The sequence below is a fragment of the Pteropus alecto genome, unplaced genomic scaffold (assembly GCF_000325575.1).
Source record: "Pteropus alecto unplaced genomic scaffold, ASM32557v1 scaffold25, whole genome shotgun sequence".
NCBI classification, from domain to species: domain Eukaryota; kingdom Metazoa; phylum Chordata; class Mammalia; order Chiroptera; family Pteropodidae; genus Pteropus; species Pteropus alecto.
The window spans coordinates 6,988,521-7,009,677 of NW_006441955.1; the positions used below are offsets into that span (position 1 = coordinate 6,988,521).

General features: G+C 36.5%; 1 protein-coding gene across 1 annotated transcript in view; it reads right to left on the reverse strand.

The window, feature by feature from the left end:
- Positions 1 to 21,157, reverse strand: part of USP24 (ubiquitin specific peptidase 24) — a gene marked incomplete at its 5' end in the record, with an annotated part of 122,963 nt that overhangs the window by 35,356 nt on the left and 66,450 nt on the right. Inside the window, 14 exons of the mRNA XM_025051992.1 lie at positions 389 to 514; positions 1,091 to 1,210; positions 3,351 to 3,495; positions 5,707 to 5,824; positions 6,815 to 7,006; positions 9,179 to 9,240; positions 12,145 to 12,305; positions 12,919 to 12,989; positions 15,206 to 15,361; positions 16,208 to 16,353; positions 16,760 to 16,762; positions 17,026 to 17,265; positions 17,389 to 17,484; positions 20,323 to 20,420. Coding sequence (XP_024907760.1) covers positions 389 to 514; positions 1,091 to 1,210; positions 3,351 to 3,495; positions 5,707 to 5,824; positions 6,815 to 7,006; positions 9,179 to 9,240; positions 12,145 to 12,305; positions 12,919 to 12,989; positions 15,206 to 15,361; positions 16,208 to 16,353; positions 16,760 to 16,762; positions 17,026 to 17,265; positions 17,389 to 17,484; positions 20,323 to 20,420 — 1,734 coding nt within the window. The remainder of the gene's footprint in view (positions 1 to 388; positions 515 to 1,090; positions 1,211 to 3,350; positions 3,496 to 5,706; positions 5,825 to 6,814; positions 7,007 to 9,178; positions 9,241 to 12,144; positions 12,306 to 12,918; positions 12,990 to 15,205; positions 15,362 to 16,207; positions 16,354 to 16,759; positions 16,763 to 17,025; positions 17,266 to 17,388; positions 17,485 to 20,322; positions 20,421 to 21,157) is intronic.

Here is a 21,157-nt window from a genome sequence, read left to right on the forward strand (position 1 = left end):
ATACAAGGTACTCTTCCTGTGAAAGGAAGTAATGCAATGTTTAAAAAGATGTTATTTATTTAGAGGCATTAGTGAAATTGGCTTAGGTTCAGAGGAATGATTTGAACAAATATTTCAAACAGCTAAAATAAGAATTATGAGAAATACTCAAAATAATTAGGTTTAGCAATTCCCTAAAAATTATAAATTACTATTCTCAACATCATAATCATTTGAAATTGAGAACCAATTTCAAGAAGAATGGTATAGACAACACTTTTATAGGTTCTTGGCAATAGGATCAGTCTAGAGTTAATAAAGACAAGAGAAAATTATCACTAGAGAAAGAATGCAGACAAATTCCAAAGATCTAACATCTTTAAATCTAAAGAGTTACTGGGTGAAATACCTTCCAAAAGTTCTCAGGTACGTAATACTGCAGCTTGCTCTCCATCAAATGACCAAAGAGCGACTGCACTTGGTAGAATACACTATCATCTGGATTCTCCATGTCATCATCCACTGAAAGTAATGCCTAAAAAGAAAAAAAAAAGCATTAAGTTAGAATATTTAACTGCTTTACAGAAAACCTCAACTTACGTACGTGCAAGTACGCACACTGTTCTTGTAGAATGCTACTTATGTTTGAATGTGGCTGTAACTCTGCACATTTTAGCTTCAATACTTTCTAGCTGGTGTAATAATGAAGAAATCATCTCTTTGAACCTCTGCTGGATTATGAAAACCTGGAACTATTAATACTGCTCTATCACAAGCCACTACTATATTATTATAAAGTGCTGATGACAGTCTAAATATTTTTAAAATACTAAATATGTTAGCCATTTTATGAAATAGAATTTGAAATTAACTTATGCATTCAAAAATCATATTAGGTCAAATCCATCTGCCCAACAGGCAGCATGTTACCTTAGATTTATAAAAATGTGTGACTATAAACGAATGTCTATATATACCCCAGAAACTGCTAAAGAATCCCTAAGTATGTCTAGTTTTAGAAAACCCCAAAATGCACTATATGAATGTGGATCAATTTTCAGGCAATGCACAATTATTTATGACACCAAGTAAGAGAGAGGAAGGAAGTCACCTCAGGGAGACCAGGCTGCATATACAGCTGCTGAAAGACTGCATTCATGTAGCACGTGGCGCCGCCATTCCTCAGACCCACAAACCCTGCACTGGACCTGCTATCCACTGGGGGAAGGTACTAGGAAAGGGGTGGGGAGAAATGAGAGAGAATTAGTATCTCTGTCACCAGCATGCTTCCTCACAGCTATATGAGATGTCTGAGGAGGAAAAATATATACTCACAGATTTATAAATCCAGAGTTTTATGAGTCATGTTAGCAAAACCTATGTTCATGAAGTACCTCTGCGGATACTAATGAAATTATAGATTACTATTATCTCAATGTTTCTTTTTAGTTCATAAAGTATCTAGCATATAGTGTGTATTTGTTTATCCATTATGTAGTCATGCATTCAGTCACTTGATTATCATTTGATGAATATTTATTAAGAGTCTACTATGTGGCAGAAACTATGTCAAGGATACGAGAGAGCGCAGAAATATACTTTATCCCTGACCTCAAGGAACTTATAATCTAGTAGGGCAGCTAAGCATTTATCAGGTAAATATACTAATATATATTTAAAACTGAGGTAGTATTCTGAAAAGAAAAATTAAAAAAACAATAGGGTTCTGTGAAGAATCCTGACCAGTCTGGATGGTCAAGGACAACTCATATCCCTTGCCTTCTTTTTCGAGAAGGTAACATTCTTCTATTGAACTTCCTCTTGTAAGCACACAATTAAATAAACAGGTAAATGTCCTAACATTTCACTTAAAAATGTTTTATAATAATACAGATTCCAGTACAGTGATTTTCTAGGTAGAAATAATCAAGACAAGGCATCTTAGATATAGTTCAACATGGCACTTCTCCAAGTGGAAAAGGATATTGTAATGAGACATTCTGAAATGCTATTACAGTAGAATCTTGGCTCTAATGCCATGACCAGAATCACATTATCTGCATATATCAAGTATCTGTACCCATGTAATAACTGACAAAACCCTGTAGGTCTTTTTGGAAAGAAATTGCTAAATACTATATACTTTTCATTAACTTTCAACATACACTTAGAGCAATTTCTAAGATCTAATTAACACTGTAATTTATTTGTAGTGCAAAGCATAGATTAAAAAAGAGTTACAAAATAAGAAAAACTGGTTTATAACAGTGCTAAAAATATAAGTATTTATATAAGAAAAAGATTTTCTTCATTATGTTGATGTAATCACTGACATATTAAAAAAATAAAATTTTAATTTTAATCCAATTATTAAATAAATGCATGTAAAACTAAAACATAGTATAAAATAAACATTATAAACTACAGATTTTGATACCAAAACAGTTCTCAATTTATGTGCTCACGTTTTACTTTGCAACTGCTATTTCCTCTATGTAGAATACCTGTTCCCACTTCCTTTCCTGCCTAACTTGTATGTTCCATAGAACTCAGCTCAGGCATCCAAAGGGGTAAGACTGTAAGACTAACTCTGTGACGTTAGTGGAGAATGTAAAGGCAGCTTTAAAAGTATCCTTCCACTCCTGGTCTGGTACTCCAGTGCACTTGCAACTAGCTTCCCTCTTACAGATCATATACAAAGCTGTTTTATGGCTTCCAGAGCTTTGCTCACATTCTTCTCATTGCTAGAATGACCTTCCCACTTTGCTTCAATTGACTCGCTAGTCTTTATGGGTCTATTTTAAATTTTATTATTTCTAAGAAGCCTTGTAAGATACCACCATCTGGTGGTGACGTGCCCCTCTGTTAGTAGAGCATTTAGGACATATCTTATAATTTATCACATTATACTGAAATTATCTGCTTATGGGTCTGTCTCTTCCATTATACACTGACCTTCTTGAGGACTTCATTTTTGAGCTCCAAAAGCCTAATACATCTGTTAGTGCATAGTAAACTCAATAAATCTTAGTTGAGTTTAACTGAACATAGACTGTACTATGACAGAGCCAATGTTTATTTGGGTTTGCACTGTGCCAAGTACTAAAAAAATAGGTTGAAGTGCCACTTTTAACTGAGACTAATTATCAACCAACTTGAAAATGTCTCTCCTTTAATTAATTATAAAGGTTCCATTTAGTAATATACTACAGTGTGTTACTATAATACACTATAGGTTATAGTTGATATAAACATAAGCAAAAGAATAATATTGATTTTCTTTGTAATGAGGATAATGCAAACAGTTTTAAAATTGTATATTTAAGAGGTCATTCTAAAAAAATTAAATGCATCGGAATCTAGAAACTTACATCGAACTCCTTGGTAAGAGCAGGGTCTGGTTGATGATGCATAGAAAGTAGTTCTTTTGTAATAATTTGAAGATTTGAAGGTGAGCTATCGGCCAGCATTACAAGGACTTCATAGGCTGCCAATCTGCTATTCACTGTACTACACCTAAAAACAAGAGATGCAAGTCAATTCAACAGTGAATAATCTACTTAGCTTGCTCATTAATCTAAACCAACATTTGAAATGAAAATATTAGAGCTGCAATTCCTCAAACAGGGTTAAGTCAGGTCTGATGGCAGAACTCTATCTAGTACATCTAGTGGGCAGTGCTTACTTAACAAAGAAAGAGACCATGAATAGCGGAGAGATGAATATGGTTGAGCACTAAATATCTTCTTGGACTGAGGTAGGGTAGCAAAACATTTCACTTATGATTCCAGAGTATGCTTATCTAAAGGATGTATCAGCAAGAATAGAGGATAAAGAGTCTGAAATTTTACCAAAACCACAACACGGGAATAACTATCTTTTAATTAAAGTAGGTAGCAAGAAAGGGTTTTGCAGATATCACCCTGAAATTTGAATATCTAAATAGCAAAAAAAAAAAAAGCTATACAAATCAGAACAGATGCTTGTAAAACATTTTATATGTGTCTGTAGATAAAAAAAAAAATTCTTTAAGGACTAATCAACTTTCCATTTTGCTAGAAAAAAAAGGGAGACAGAAACACACAGTATGACCAATCAATCTGTTTAAAATGACAATAAAAAATAACTAGCAAGCATTCTGCAGGAAACTAAAGGCTTCATATACTGCTCACCTTTCAAAGAAATCATTTTGGGGATAAACAGTAATTTCTCACTGTCACCTATGCCAACCTTGCAATACAGAGGAGATATCATTGGTTAGGAAGGATACACAGAAAAGAGGACATCCAACCTCTGAGAGAAACACTTATGGAGTGGAGTGTAGAAGATGTGTTCAAGTGGGGGCTGGGGGCTCTTAGATCAGCACTGTGCCAGGCACTGATGACAATGGCTATGGAGTGGGCACTGTCCTTTGTGTCTTATCTGAACTTCTGGGTTGCAAAGGACAGGTAAAGAATGAATAGTAGGTACCATATATACGGGCTAAACAGTAAGAAGTTCTTTTGTTGTTAGTGTGATATAAGAATAGTATTACTTGTGAAAAGAGTTTCTGGGTATTTTAAACCTCTTTTTTGGCTTTAGGGTTTAGGTAGGCAAAGGCTGAGAGTCATTGCGATAAATGGACACCATTCAGTATACTACGGAGGGATGAAATAAATGTTTCCTTTTCTATCTAAGGTACTGTATATGATTAAAACAACTCCTTGTGGATGGAAGGATTACTTTTAATAAATGTAAAAGGAAAGATTCATGAATAAAAATGTCAATAAAACTGAAGATTTATTTTCTCTGTTCACTGAAAATTGAAACACTCATGTATTTCTACCGTTTTAATCAAAGACTCCCATGAAGCTAGCACCAAATCTTCCAGAACAAGACTGGGGCAGTGGTGAGGATAGGGGTCACAGCCTTAGGGACGCCCCAAGAGTACTAATGAAGATTTATTACCTAAAGCAGATTTTGCTAATAAGGAATCTCTAAATAGAGATATTCATACATGATAAGATACCTCTTAAGATTCCATAAAAATATTGATTATGCCTCGCCCATTTCATTAACCACTAAAATTAGGTGAAAATTTTTTTCCACTGGTTAAATACCAAATCCTCAGTTTCTTTGGGATTACTCAATTAACTCTACTTTTCAGGAAAAAAGAACAAAGTTAAGTTCGATTTGGAGCAAATATGATGGCGGTGGTAGCTGTTTCCTCCTATCTCTGAGTATAAACATCACCTAAGTAGGGTCAGCATTACAAAAGGGTCTTCTAAATTTCGACCCATAGGAACTAATATAAAATTTGATTCTAAAATCACCGCTATAATCAATCTCCAATAGTTTCAATTATCAGGACACAGTTAATACTCAGCAAATCACAAGGTTCATGTACTAAAGCATCGATACTTTTCTCCTAGAAAAAACTCTCAGGACTTAGAGCCTGTTTACTTTTACTGTGGCATAATTCTTACAACCTCAGTTTCTCTTGGAATGTTATTACTTATTCTTCCATTTTGATAATAATGATACCAGCATACTTGCTCAGCACTTACTGTGTGGTAGGCAGGCTTTATCCTAAGCTTCTTTACATGCATTTCTTTATATAGTGGATAATATCTTATAAGCTATGCACACTCACAAGATGGAAGACAAACTCCAACTTAAAATCTTTTTGGACTAAAGTTTCGAATTAGAATTTTTACCAAGACTGAACACAACGTGCATTTTCCATACTTTGGATGAAAGTCCTGTTGACTGATGGCGGCACTGCCAGCTGGAGAATGACTATTTAAAATAATTCTAGAAGCTCGGAAAAGGAAGTCATCTAACAATGGTTTAATGAGTGATGAACCTGGAATAGAGCATAATATTCATGTTGAGGATGAACACATATTTTAAATCAAAGATCCTGTCTTGCACTTTCATTATCAGAGCGGCAAAGACACCCAAGGCCACTCAATGGCAGGGCATTCAATTTAATGCATTATTTTTGAGCACTTATAATGCAGGGTAAAGCTCTTGGGACAGAGGGGTGGGGATGAGTGGTAGAGACAGGGGACAGGATAAAAATCTAGACAGTTGAGGGGGGTACCATCCTGTATGAGCTTACAGTAGAGTGAAAGGAGTCAAACTTTCACTTTAGAAACATAAATGCCAAGAACACAACAAAACAGAATGATTTGAGTGGATAATTAATTCTTACTTTGGGCACAGGGGATTCCTCATAAGAGTTCCTGAAAACTTTTAAATCTTGCCTATTTTAGGTAAAAATGATTTGCCCTTCTCAACCTGGTTTAGAATCACTCTTTTCTATGTATCTCCAATAGCCAAGAAGATTTTTATAGAGCTTCGTTTGTGTGATAAAAGTGATAATGTTTTCTGAATATAATTATTATATTGAATATGCTTTTACAAATTACATGTGTACCCCAGGAGACTCATATGTACCCTACCATCTAGGGGTCACTGGTGATTGGGGGCTGCCTCTCCAGGTGAAAATTACTCTTAAAAAGAGTAAGATATACAACAGATTATATTTTATAAAGCACATAATAGCAAAAAAAGATTATAATTTTTGGATTATAATTTTTACTTGGTACTAAGCATTTGTGTAATCCAACTGTTTTGAACACTGTAAAATTCTCTATATAGTTTAATGACACAGGTAAAATATACCTTAAACTTGTTAGCCACTCAAATTCCAGACAATTTCCTATTGCCTGAAGGGTCAATTTTCTATGGAACACTTTGCACCAATCTTATTTTCCCAATTACATACAATACCATGGCAATAACTGAGAATGAGGTATTCTGTCACACAATATGATGAAGCAATAATTACCAAGCATTTCCTTTTCTGCCCCACAGAGTGAAAGAAGGGTCTTAATAAGTCTTAAGTGTCCTGCCAATAAGATGTTGTCTGCTTCACTGGTTTCACATTCAGCTGTGCGATTAGGTTCAAAGTTATCCAGCCAAGTAATCTCATCTTCGAGCATGGTAGCTGGGCTGATTCTTAACTGCTCCATTTCTGAAGCTAAAAAGGAAACAAAAATCCATTTCTAAGAGAGATTTACTTCATGTTGTCAAAATCCTGAGTTAAAGTGACCAAAGTCAAGTCTCAATCTTTCACTTCATAGATCTCAAAAACAAACTAACAACAACAACAACAAAAACAACCTGTTGTTAACAAATGGCAGGCTCTAGCTGCTGCCCACAAGGACTATGAAGGCTCATACATATTCATTCCCTCCCTCACTCTATCAGTCATAAACTAAACATATGTTGAGTGCCTCCTCTGTGCAGGTCACTGTGCTACATGCTGGGGTTATGAGATGAAGGAGACAATCCTTGTCCCAAAGTCCTTGGTTTGGTGGGTGTTAGCAGATGTCTCAGGGAACAAACCCTTCTGGAGAAGGGTTTGTTACTTAAGCCAAGAAAAGATGGAGTTCTGCAAAGGAGAGAGGTTAACAGCATAGCAGAAGGTTTCTAACCAAAGAGCCAAACTCCAGAGAACGACTCTGATCTTTTGTATTGAGAATTTCACTTCCCCTCCAAACAAGGATTTAAAACAAGATTCTATATTGGAAGTTGGGACTGGGGAGGAGAGGAGTGATCATGCTCTACTTCCACTGCTCTACAAACACAAGCAAGCAGTGTCGCAGATGGTAAGGTGAAAATGGAATACTTCAGGGTCAGCAAGAGCTGGACTGGCACTGGATATGAATCCTGTCTCTACCACTTACTATTTGTCCTTGTCACCTTATAAATGAGGCTGCTGTGTGTAAAGTGCCTAGTACAGGCATTGGCATATAGAAAATACTCCAAAATGGCGAATATAGCTTATTTCAAGACATATGCCCACCCTGTCCTCAACATCCTAATAAGGGATGCTGGATCCCTCATTTGTTACTCAATGACACTAGGGAGGCCTACATTACTAACTAACTTGTTCATGCATCCTGAAGTTGTATGTATATAGTCAACTCAAGTCCAGTCCTCAAGAAGCAAAGTAGATACTCTCTCCAAGTCTAAGCCAGACAGCAAACCTTGCTGGCTGCTGCCCAACTTTCACTGGAAGCTTGGTTGAAAAATGCACTATCAGGCTACAATGTTAATTGGACATGTAGTCTGTCTACTTCTCTAGATATAATAGGTCTTATCTTTGTGTCAAGACATTCACTCAGACTATATTATCCCAGGCTCCAACAAAACCAAGTTCACTCCAGTGCTCAGAGCACTGTGTCCTCAGCTTTTCAGAGTTATTTAGGAAACTGATGAAGGCATTTGCCTTAGAGATGGTGTTGAGGTGTATTATTAGCCGCTATGGCTTTATGTGTTCATTACATCCAGACTTTTGTATGAAGTTTCTTTTAGGTTTAAATGCTGGGCAAAAGATTTTTTTTTTTTGAGAAACCATTTTGTTTCTTCTTCTAGGGTACTGAGAACAACCGACAATATCCTGTTTCCTTTATAAGTTTGTCCTCCAGGAACCTCACACCCAAATTCTGACTCTGTGGGGCTTTATGGTCTGCATATATGCAAGGTATTTTTTCTTCCTGGCCTTGACATTCTTTTCCAATTAATATTTTTGTTGACCTTGATTTTTATTTTATTTATTTCTCTTAAGCCGAAATAAATCTTTTGGGTAAAGGGTGGGAAATAAACTAATAAACTCTTGATTTGACAATTAAAATTTACAGAGAATTCCAATATATATTTGCATTATACAAAAGTAAGCACAGATGATTAAAATTCGAACACTCTAACAACAGAATTTCTAACACTATTTCAATCACCTAATGTTAAATAATTATAATTGACTTCTATCACTCACTTCTATTACTATCAACATACTTCGAGATTCCCTCTTTCCTTCAGTGATCAGCCTTTAAAATTGTCAAAATTAACTATACTAGAGATAAAGTCTCTTCCTAATAGTTCTGTATCAGTGTAATTAAAATGTGACAATTTTTAAAATCAACAAACCTCAACACATTAATAGTTGGGTATATAATGGGAGAAGAGGTAATTGGTATGTGGGTTTATATGCTATTTTCAGAAAAAATAAAATTCAACTTCAAATAATAATTATAATCTCATTTATATCTGAGATACGGTAAGTCAGCTTTAGAAATGTCTATTTGGCATTCTTTTCTACTCCTTCCTATCACCCTCCCCCATAAATCAAAGTTAGACATTTACTTACTTGTCAGATCATCTAATAGTTGGCACCTCAAATCAAAATATTCCATACACTGAGATAAAAGCCTAAAAAACAGACACATTTCAATTATTAAAAAGAGGTTGATTTGAAAAAAGCATTTTCCTTATAATAAGTTAATAAAACTGAATGAGATTTTTCCTAAGCATAAAATAACTACTTTTACATTAATTCAACTTCAATATTTTAGCAAGAAGCACACTAATGATTTTACTAATACACAGTATAGGAATAATAGTATAAAGAGAGGAAACTTATTAAATCTATCACATTTTGTATTGACGTATACACTGATTGCATACATAACGCACCGATTACATTCATTCATTCAAAAAATCAACCAATACTTATTGAGCACTATGCTTGGAACTGTTTTAGGGGAACAGTGAACAAAGGAGACAGACAACAAATAAAAAAATACATATATGTGTCAACTGGTGATAATGTGAAGAAGAAAAATAAAGCAGAGTAAGAAAAGAGAGAAAATCATTTTTTTTTTTTTTTTTAAATTTAGGATAACCAATGAAGCTTTCTCTGCAAATATAATAGTGAAAAGCACAGGTTTGAAAGTCAAGCAGACCTTATTTTAATTCTGGCTCCACTCCTTATAGCTGGGTGCCCAGGGACAATTTCAGTTCTTTCAGTTTTCTAATTTCTAAAATGCTTATTAGAGTATTAGAAATAAACATGCACATATATAAACAAACATACATAAAAGGCTCAAGAATGCACTGATGATAACCGCAATTGTTGAACCAAGATTTATGATTCAAAAAATGAGGATGATAAAACCACCAAACTCATTTGAACACTGTGACGATTAAATGATAAATATATGCAAAGAATTCAGTATGCTGTATAGCACACAGCCAGTCCATTGTAACTGCTATTATCATCATTACTATCATTATTAGGGAAAACATATACCAAACTTGGGCATTAAAAACCTAATTTAAAAATGAGAAAAGAACTTGAACAGACATTTCTCCAAAGATATACAAATGGCCAAAAAGTACATGATGAGATACTCGACATCACTAATCATTAGGAAATGCAAATCAAAAACACAATGAGATCTCACTTCACACCCATTAGAATAGTTACTATTAAAAACATACAAATAAAAAGCAAACGGAAACCCATAAGTGTTGGCAAGGATGTAGAGAATATGAACCCCTTATTCATTGCTGGTGGGAATATAAAATAGTACAGCCACCGTGGAAAACAGTATGGTGGTTTTTCAAGAAATCAAACATAAAATTACCACATTATAATTTGAAGCAATTCCACTTCTGAGCATTTACCCAAAAGAACTGAAAGCAGAGACTCAAACTGATATTTGTATATCTATGTTCATAGCTGCATTATTCGTTATAGCCAAAAGGTAAAAACAACCCAAATATCCATCTACAGAAGAATGGCTAAACGAAATATGATATATACACACAAGAAAATATTATTCAGTCTTAAGTAGAAATGAAACCCTGATACATGCTATAACATAGATGAATCTTGAAAACATATACCAAGTGAAATAAGTGAGACACAAAAGGACAAATACTGTATGATTCCACTGATATGAGGTACCTAGAATAGTTAAATCCATAGAGACAGAAAGTAGAATGGTGGTTGCCAGGGGCTGCGGTGAAGGGAGAATGGGGAGTTATTGTTTAGTGGGTATTGTTTAGTTGGGATGATGAAAAAGTTCTGGAAATGGATAGTTGTGATGGCTGCACAATATGTGTATGCAGTTAATGTCAATGAATTACATACTTAAAAATGATTAAAATAGTAAATTTTGTTACGTACATTTTGCCACAGTAAAGAAAAAATTCTAGCAAATCTAAAAAACCCCTACTGTTTAATGATTTATAACTTTTTATATATTATTAAAATTAGCTAGTTGTCTGTCATATGTTACAAATCTATTTAGCTAGTGTGTTAACTGACTTTTGAATTTTTTTTCCACATAGAAAATTTTAATTTTTATGGGGTCAAATTTTATCAATCTCTTATATTTAATGACCTCTTAAATGGGTATAGTTCCAGTTTAAGATTATGAAAAAATTCTGAAGATAAATGGTGAAGACAGTTGCACAACAATGTGAATATACTTAATGTTACCGAACTGTATACTTAAAAATGGTTACCATGTTAAGTTTTGTTATGTATATTTTACTACATTAAAAATATAACCAAATTTGAATGCTTAGGTTTGGACTAGTTCTAACATTTCTTCCCTTCAAGGGCTCCAATTTATAAAACACATACACATGGAAAGTAGGTACAGATTTCACCTATCTTTGTGGCACCTTATAAGTCCCATAGCAAGGGCTCTCAGGGAGCAAGACGTTGGAGAAACTGGCTTAACGTGAGGTCAGTGTGCAATCTCCCATCTCCCAACCTGAGCCTGGACTGGGGTACCCTTGCATGAAGGCTAGCACACCAAGACGAGATGGGGCAGGCAGAATGGATTTACTTAAGTCATTCTATGAGAGGATCACAAGGTTTCTTACATGCCCAGGCACATACAAAACCAAGAACGAAAGCTAGGATACTCCAGCTATGTCCAGGTGTGAACTTATGAAGTATGCTAAGCTGAGAGGGATGTATATGTGGGTTCGAGCAGTGAGACTTTTATACAGGGAACTGAAATAATTTCAGGCTCTCATCAACCAACTGAGCAACTCTTTCTCTCTGGGGTAGGTGGACCAGAGGGGTGGAAGTGGGAGTTGGGGTGATTGAGAGGTAGAAAGCCTGTTATTGTTCTAACTCTCCTGTCCTGAATGGGGAGAACCACTGAAATGACCTCTTTCAGGACACAGATGTTAGAATAGGAAAGGAGAAATCCTTCTGTCATCTCAATAATGCACAGTGGACAATAAGGGAGCAGTATACAAATCATTATTCTCTTTCTGTACCATGTGAGCTTTTTCATCTTTATTTCATACCTCTGATTGACTCCTCTCATAATACTAGTCGGGGACCAGAGAGGCAGCTGAGCTGTGAGAATCACACCTAGGAGAAACTGATTTGGCTTCTGTACATCCGGATGAGATGAAGTATCTGTCTGACTAAGAGTATAGAGTTGATCACAGGCAACACGGCGAATCTGAAATTACAGTATCAGTGGCAGAGGATGTAAATCAACCAATACTGATTTTCCTTTAAAGTATACACTTTAAAGGATACTATAAGGGTATGAGTGTTTCAATTATTACTGGTCAAGGTTACATTGAATAAACTAGGGGTTAATTAGAAAGAAGTGTGGTCTGGGAACTGATTTCCCAAATCTATTCCAATCGATAGATTTATAATATAAATGAAAATTTAAAAACTCTTCAAGTATTTCAAAGTTATTTTAAAGGTCATGTAAGAAGATCAGAATTATAAGAGTTCATGGCTTAAAGTTGGTCTTTCTTGATTTTGACCAGAATATTGATGCGTAATGCCAGTTGCTTTGCCAGCTATAGATGCTGTGACATTTTGCTTGCTATAAACAAACACAAATTCTCTTAACTTTTGGTGGAATCTGGAATAGAAAAGAGGGCAGACAGTCCAAATGGTCACTTTGCTTCAGAGTGGTCTGCCGCCCCTTTGTATGACTCTCTGAGAAGACTACATGTCATTCCTTCTGTACTCCTCATAATGTCACAGGTATTCAAAGAGTTCATGAAAGAACAGGACCAAAGGGTTTTTTTTTTTTTTAAATAAACAATTCTTACCTCAGCACTTGGTGATCCAAGCAGAATATCAATGATAAAATCAGCAACACAGGGCAAGTTATAGAAGGATGCTAATGATAAGAATAAAAAGAATTGGGGGTAGGGGGAAAATTAAGTTAGGAAATGCATTTTAAAAATTTCAAAAATTTTGAATTTCTTAAGCTTAACTATAGCAGAAATTCATGGAATTGAATTCAGAACCTTCAACAATGGCCTCTTGTGTCTGTGAGCCTTTAAGGTGCTCAAGAGCAGGACAATGTGGTGGTCATCTTTGTACCAACACACTTTAGCACAATGCCTCAAATATACCAGTTACAAAACAAATATGTCTCGCCTTGATAAACCATCAATACTTGTGAACTATAAAATATACCCTACCATAAAAAAGCTTGAAGGGAAGTTATAAATTTTTTCACCTTTATTTGAAAATATCTCTAAAATTAAACAATTGTAGGAAAATTTAAGAGCATGGCATATGTTCAAAAGCATTTCATGACATATTTCTCATATATGAACCTTCAAAAGCATTCTTGCTTAAAATAAATTTGGATACTATTTTGATGTGCCATAAATGTCTAACATTTTCTATATGTTTATCTTGATTATCTTACATGATGAATTTAGATGTTATACTAAATACATAATGATCACCGATTCTTCATTAACAGGCAGCCTGAATCAGTAATAACAATGAAGAACAGAGCTCCTATGTGTTAATACAATTTTTAAAAGTGGAGCTATTAAGACTTCATCCCTGAATAAATATTTATTGAGGGCCTACCACTCATTGGGCAGTGTTTAGGTGCTAGAGATTCAGTAGCGAACAAAATGACAAAAGACTCTGTCCCTATGGAGCTTATAGTCTAGTTGCAGAGGGAATGATGACAACAATCACAACAAGTAAATTATGTTGTATGCTATAAGTGATAACTGATATGGCAAAAGATAAGGTGAGGCGTTTAGATAGTGCTGGGGTGACAGAGTGTTGTGATTTCTTTAAAAAGGTGGTCAGAGAATGTCTCGCTAAGAAGGTGACATTAAGCAAAGACTTGTAGGAAATGAGGAAGAGAGAGCCATGTAGGTAGATGTGAGAAAAACATACCAGGAAGAGGGAGCAGCCAGTGCAAGGGCCCTAAGGCAGGAATGTGCCTGGAGTACTAGGGAATAGCAAGGGGGCCAAGGTGGCTAAAGCACAGTGGGTGAGGGGGAGAGCAGAAGGTGAAGGCACAGAGGTATCAAGGGGGTAGATTGTGTCGGTCCTTGAAGGTCTTAGTAAAGATTTGGCTTTTACTCAGTATGAACTGAGAAACCACTGCAAGCTTTTAAACAGAGGAGTAATGTGATCTGACTTACATTTAAGAAGGTCCACTCTGGTTACTGTGTGGAGAATAAACTACAAGGTAGAAGCAGGGAGATTAGTTAGGGGACTACTGCTATAAACCAAGTAAGAGATGATGGTAGATCAGAGGGTGGTACTAAGGGACAGAATGTAGATATAGTTTAGAGGAGGATGTACTGACAGATTAGAATTGGGGCATGAAAAAAAAAAGTGAAGATGACTCCAAAGTTTTTGGCCAGAATAAAGCTGCTTATAATTAAATTGGGAAAACTCTTGGGTGACGTGGGCCAGATCAGTAGTTCAGTTCTGGACATGTTAAGTTTGGAAAATGTATCTGATATCCAAGTGAAGATGTCGGGAGAGTGGTCCAGGCTGTAGATCCAAATTTAGGTGTTACCAGTAAATAGAGGGAATTTAAGGCTGTAAGAGTGAACGAGATCACTGAGAGAATGAGTGTAGACAGAGACAAGATAGTGAGGAGGGGACTGAGCCTTGGGGTGTTCTAAGGTTAAAAGTATGATTAATAATAGCCCTAGTTTGTTAAGGCCAACAATAAAGATAAAAGGGCAAATCTTAAGTATCACCATTTTTAATAGTGGAGTCATTATTATGCTATATATCAGTTTAGGAATTGATATATAATTCTAATTCTACAGTTGATGAACTATAAATCTGGGTTATTTTCATTCCTCAACTAGACAGTAAACTCCTAGGGGCCGGACATACTGCCTTTATAACATCTACTGTGGAACCTTATATATAGAAGGTGCTTAATAAATATTCAAAGTTTAACTACTCTAGTACCATTCTTACCCACTTCGCATGCCAACTTTCCTTCTTCTTCATTTCTATTAATATGACCTTATCTATGAAGGAAAGTAAACAATTCCCAATGGAAACCTGGCCTTTCCCTAAGAGAGATGAATCGCAAGCAAGCCTCCTGCATACCCAGCTGCTGGCTCCGAAGCTGTAGACAGGTGACAAGAAGAGACAAGGCCTCTCCAGCAATCAGTGAGTCTTTGGTGGACACGGACTGCTGTCGTACACAGATGCCTGCATGCAGGGCCACTGGGTCTCCTTCACTTCCAGAGCTGCAATTGCTCCCTGGAAACAGGCAAGTAGAAGATTACTGCAGATCCCATAGGATCAGCAGGATAGTCTAATATTCTTTTAATGTGTTCTAGAATCCTCAAGCGAAATTAAACAGTTCAAAATGACACCTTGGTCTAAGAAACACAAGAGAATGACTTTATTTGACCCCACCTGCTTTGTACTTAAAACACATTTGGAGGCACTTGAAATGTGTTTTATGAGGCAAAACTAACTTCAGGTGAGAGAAGAACAGTACAATTTTGGAGGCATGCTGGACTTTTCCTAGGATATTAAAAATGCTCCTAATCTTGACCAGATGCCCTTACGTGTATGTAAAAATCCTAAAAACTCTGTACATTTACCATTTCTGCACTTTAAGTATGTCATACATTTTAAAACTTTTTTTATTTTTGAGGTATATATACACACAGAGGTTGAGCAGGGAAGCCAAATGAAGCTGAAAAGTGAAGCTATTTATAAAGGCCTAACAAAATAAATGATCAGACCAAGAAAATGCCTTTCCAGGTAGGAATTCTAGATGAATTTTTATTACAGCCACAATGATTGGCCTCACGACATTTTACATTCAGCAAACTACACTCTGATTTGGCTTCCCTCTTACATTCACTCTGATGTGGCTTCCCTCTTACTGCTTACAAATGCTTTTTTCTTCTTATAAGAAGTATAATATACATACAATAATGTGTGCAAATCTTAATGTATAGCTTGATGAATTTTTACTTAACGCTCAAGAGCAAAAGAAAAGCCTTCTTTTATGTGACTCAACAACCTATACATAAATGAGTCTTACAGCTATCTTGCCCAATGTTCTAATTACTTTATCCTTTTAATCAGTACCTGAACTGCTGAGCCTGTTTCGAATTCCAGCAGGAAACAGAGAATTACTCTCTTTAATTGGTTGGCTACTCCCAACGAGGTCGAGTCGTCCTGCAGCTGCAGCCCATGAAAGTCTCATGAAACAAGCCACTGTGGAAGTGAAATCACTTAAGAGAAAAGGTAGTACCAGGACACATTCCTTTGGCTTCTATAGCCTTTTTACTGGTCTCAGTTTTGTGAGATTCTTTTCCCTCCAAGGACATTTTTATGCTTCCACACTGTTCAAAGACTTTTAATATCTCTCTGCTACCTGTAAAACAAAGACTCTGCTTTCCATGCTCTGGCTTTAAATTACCTGCTACCGATTCGGGTTTTACCATTTCCCTTCTTTTCCACATTGCATTTTGGCCTGCATGAACTACCATGTGACCTCCCACAAGGCTTTGGTTTTTTCTTTCCAAATGTGCTCACATCCTCCCTTTTGCTTGAACCAATCTCCTTTTCCTAACTCTCCATATTTATTTCTGTATATCTAATCTCTATCTGTTCTTCAAGGCTAACCTCAAATGCTACCTCCTACATAAAATCATCTATGACAGCCAGAGGTGAGGGTAACTCTTCCACATCTCTGAAGGCCCGCAGACCGTTCTGCCTTTGTAGTTCTCTTTTAACACTTGATATTTTCCTTGAATTGTAGTTATTTCGCACAAAGGGTCTCTTTCTTTCTCACCTAAGTTCCCCGAAGGCGATATTTATGTGAATCACTTTTTCATCTGCGTGGCCCCTCCTCACAACCAGTGCCTTCTAAATAGGAAGTACTTACTGATTCTTGAATACACAAATCACTTACTTGTATTGCAACTCGTGCAGCAGGGATGATTTCCTCAACCCTAATAGAAGACCTATCGGACACCGACAACTGTCGGTAGGATGACTTTTCTGGGGTACCGCATAAGGACATCTGCCTGCTTGTCTGCCGGTTGACATTTCGGAATGGGCGAGAAGAAAGTGCTTCTATGCCATCTTTGGTGAGGTCTTCATCTAATAACGTGGGCATTGTTTGTCCGACAAGTAAAAATCTTAAAAGGAAGTAAAAAGGTAGACTTATTCGAGCTCATATCATGCTATTTAAAATAACAAGATTGTTAAGAAAAGTAAAGTCCAGTATTGCCCTGTGAGATTGATGCAATATATTAACATACCTTGCCAGCTGTAGACAGATGGAATAAACTCCCTGCCTTGTTTCGTAGTCCACTTCTGATGGGATAGAATCCCTCTGCATGACATTCACAACCAAACTTCAAAAAAGAGAAAAGAAAAAGAGCAGAATTAAAGACTTCGATCTCTTTCATAGGAAAAAATTTTAAACTAAATTGCTAATAAATGTTATCAATATTAAAATTTATACAAATCTTTACATATAAATGCACCATACATATCTTTATCTCGGTGACTTCCTATGATACCTATAACCTTCCTGACTGACTCCTTGCTTATTAGCCAGAAAAAAAAGGTACCCAAATACAGTGGATAGTTCTCCTTATAACTGGTGTGAGTTCAATGATCTTGGTACTAGTAGAACGATCAATTCAAATATATATATCCAGAATTGGCGTATTCAATAAAGCTTGTTTTTCACAGCCAGTACAATCTATATTACTACAAAAGCTTCCCAACTGTTCTTCCTGCTTCCACTCTTGATGTTCTACCTCTAAAATCTAGTATCAAGAGATCAACCAGAGTGATCCTTTTAAAATGTAAGTCAGATTATGGCATTCCACCTCTGCACAGAATTTTCCAATGGCTTCCTATTCCCTACAGAGAAAAAAGGCAGTCTTCACAGGAGCCTGTAATATCCTGCATACCCCGAACCTCTAGGATGTCTGTAACCTCATGTTTCCCTCCGCTGCCTCCCTCACTCTGTCCCAAACACATGGCCTCCTGATGCAGACACCAAGTTGGTCCCACAGGAGCAGTGGCTGCTCCCAGGAACATCTTTCCCCAGGCATCTCAAGGTCTTACGCCCCCCACCTCCTTCAGGTCTCTGTAAAATGTCACCCTGTCAGTGAAGCTTTCCCTGACCATCCTACTGAAAATGACGACCCTCTTCATCCCTTCATCTTCTTTTTCTTACAGCTCTTATCACCACCTGACATACATTTTTACCTTTACTTCTTCCTTTATTGTCTGTCTCCCCACCGTCTAGACAATAAACCTCACAAAGATACAGGTTTTTGTCTAATCTATTCACTGCTCTGTTTCCAGCACTTAGAACAATGCCTGGCATGTAAATTAACTGACACATAAAAAGAAGCCAGAAGTAAAATCCCTTTATTACCGCAGCTCTATAATTGGCTAAGCTGAAATGAGTTGTACAAAAGAACATCTCTACAAATGTTGAACAAAGAATAAATCTATATGTGCATTAGGCCTTCCTTCCACATGCTTGGGAATTCCTTTAACTCCATCTTTCTATTTCTCATCCCCTTTATCTTTTCATGGTCTCACCCAACTTCTCTTCCCCTCAAGGCCTCCAAACAGGAATTCCTTAAAATATCCTCTACTCAAACTTCATGCTGGTTTTCTCTCCTAGAGGAAATGGCATGACTACTTCTTTCTAGAGCAAATCTCCTTTCAACAGCAGTAGAACTCAGCCCCATTGGTTGATCATCCCTTTTATTTTTATTCTTTTCTTCTTCATCGGCCCCTTTTAGTGAGCCTACAAAGAGAATCAAGTCTTCTACAGGTTAAAATCAAAGCAGAAAAGCAAACTTTTCCCTCAGTTACTCTTTCCATCAAAGTACTGTCACCCCCACCCCCTTTTTTTTCACTCATTGTAAAGCAAAGACTTCCACTTACTGATTCTACTTCCCATTCTTATACTTGCCACTCAACTCTGCCAGCTGATTATGCCCTAATGGCTGTACTTACACAGTGATGCTTCTCTCCCAAATCTCTAATGCCATTCTCCACTTCTCTTGAGAGCATCATATCTACACAATCCACTTCACATGACTCACAGGGACTTCGTATGCAAATTCATTTCTCTTGACTTCCTCTGTTCCCTCCATCTCCTTCCATGTTTATTCTCCATGAGGGTGAAGAGACATCATTTACCCACTCTCCCAAGCTAGAAATCATAGGGCCATTTTATAACTGTTCCTATCCTATACTTAGGCACAAAGACTTGCCTATTTTATCTCATAAATGTCATTCTGCCACTGCCCTAAATTTGAAACCTGTCATCTCTTCTCTAGACCACTGTTATAGCTCTTAACAGTTCTCCCTGCCTCCGGTCTCTCCCACTTCTATTCTTCTCCACTGCAGCCGAGCTAATTCCTGGCTTAGAAACCTCCTGTTTTTCCATCATCTACAAGATAACGCTGAAATTCCTAGTGTGACCCTTCCTTACAGATTTCTCTCCTTTATCTTTTGCTATAGCTATAGGCAACTGTAGTTCCCAAGAGAGGCCATGCACCTTCTTGCTTCATTCATCTGCATCCCCACCCTAATCTCTGGCTTAGAGTGCCCTTTCCCTCCTAATTTACCTAGAGAATGACTACTCATTCCTCAAGTCCCAGCTCAAATGTCACTTTCTGTGAAGCACTTCCTAATCTTATGACCCCGACCAAATTTAATTATTTTAACCACTACTTTCTCCCCTAACCTCCACTTCTCCAAAGCACTATTTATAAGTCTCTGTTTTCATACTTACAATAACTTCGTTATTCTTTGTTAAATTGTAAGCCTCTCATTGGCAGGGATAACACCTAATTTATCTTTGCATCCTCAGAACGAATGCCTTGAACAACATGGACTACTGGGAATCAAATTCACTGTATTGTCAAATGATGTGGGAGTCAAGAGAAATAGATCCAGCCTCCCCTCCTCTACTCTTCCTGAGAACTACTCTCACTACCAGAAAGGCAAGAGACATGCTTCTCTAAGTTTCCCAAATAATCAAAAGTCATAAAATGAATTAAAATATTCCAAAGACTTAAAGAGCATTCTTTCTTATTACAAGTCTCATAATGCTTCAAGCAATTTCTTGTACGAATAAGCAAGGCTTGGCAGAGAAGTTAATTAAAATATACTCATTTTCTGCAATTCATGTAACATTATATTGAAACTCTCACCTCAAACCTCCTGCTTTGAGGAAATTCTCACAGAAGGACTTTGCACAATTTCTTGCCATGTCATCATCAGCTGTTGGCATAAGTTTGGAGCTCAGAACCTTGGAAACAGATAAGCACAATTAATCATTCCAACATTTCCAGCAGAAATTACTCTTTTACTAAGTAAAACAATCAACTAGAGTCAGAATCTCTTTAAATGCTGCATGCTGGCTTTCTCCCCAGAAGTATGAGGCTGAAGTTTCACAATTAAAATAATTACACTTTCCGAATTCTAGTTACTTAGCAAGAAAAGTTTTCTGTTTTGAAGAAAGCTAATGTGTTCTTCTTTTCATGAAACCAGCAAACATGAATGTCTCAGATTCTCAGGTTTAGATAAGAGCAGATACATTATGTGATATGCTAGATATGTTTTTGAAAAAGTATATAAACTAACATTTATAAAACAGTCTATTTACTAAAAATGCTAAATGAGCTCCCTAGTAATGATTCTAACTTCTATTTGTTGAGCATCTACAATGCACTAGGCATAAGATGAGGTACTGAACATACATTCTCTCTTCATCTCACTATGCCTGGAGTATATATTGTACTTTACAAGTAAAGACTGTGACTCAAGAGGTTTAGTGACCTCCCTTCCAAGGTCACGTGGTTAGAATTCAAATCCAGATGTGTCTCACTCTAATATCCATGCCCCCTTTACAACACTGCAATGCCTACCTAAAGGAAAGCTTAACTGAATATTTTGGTATGGCAGAAAATTACTTCACATAAATAATTAAACTATAGTAGGAGAACCTATAAATCTAGTTCATGTTCTGGTTTTACATCCGAAGAG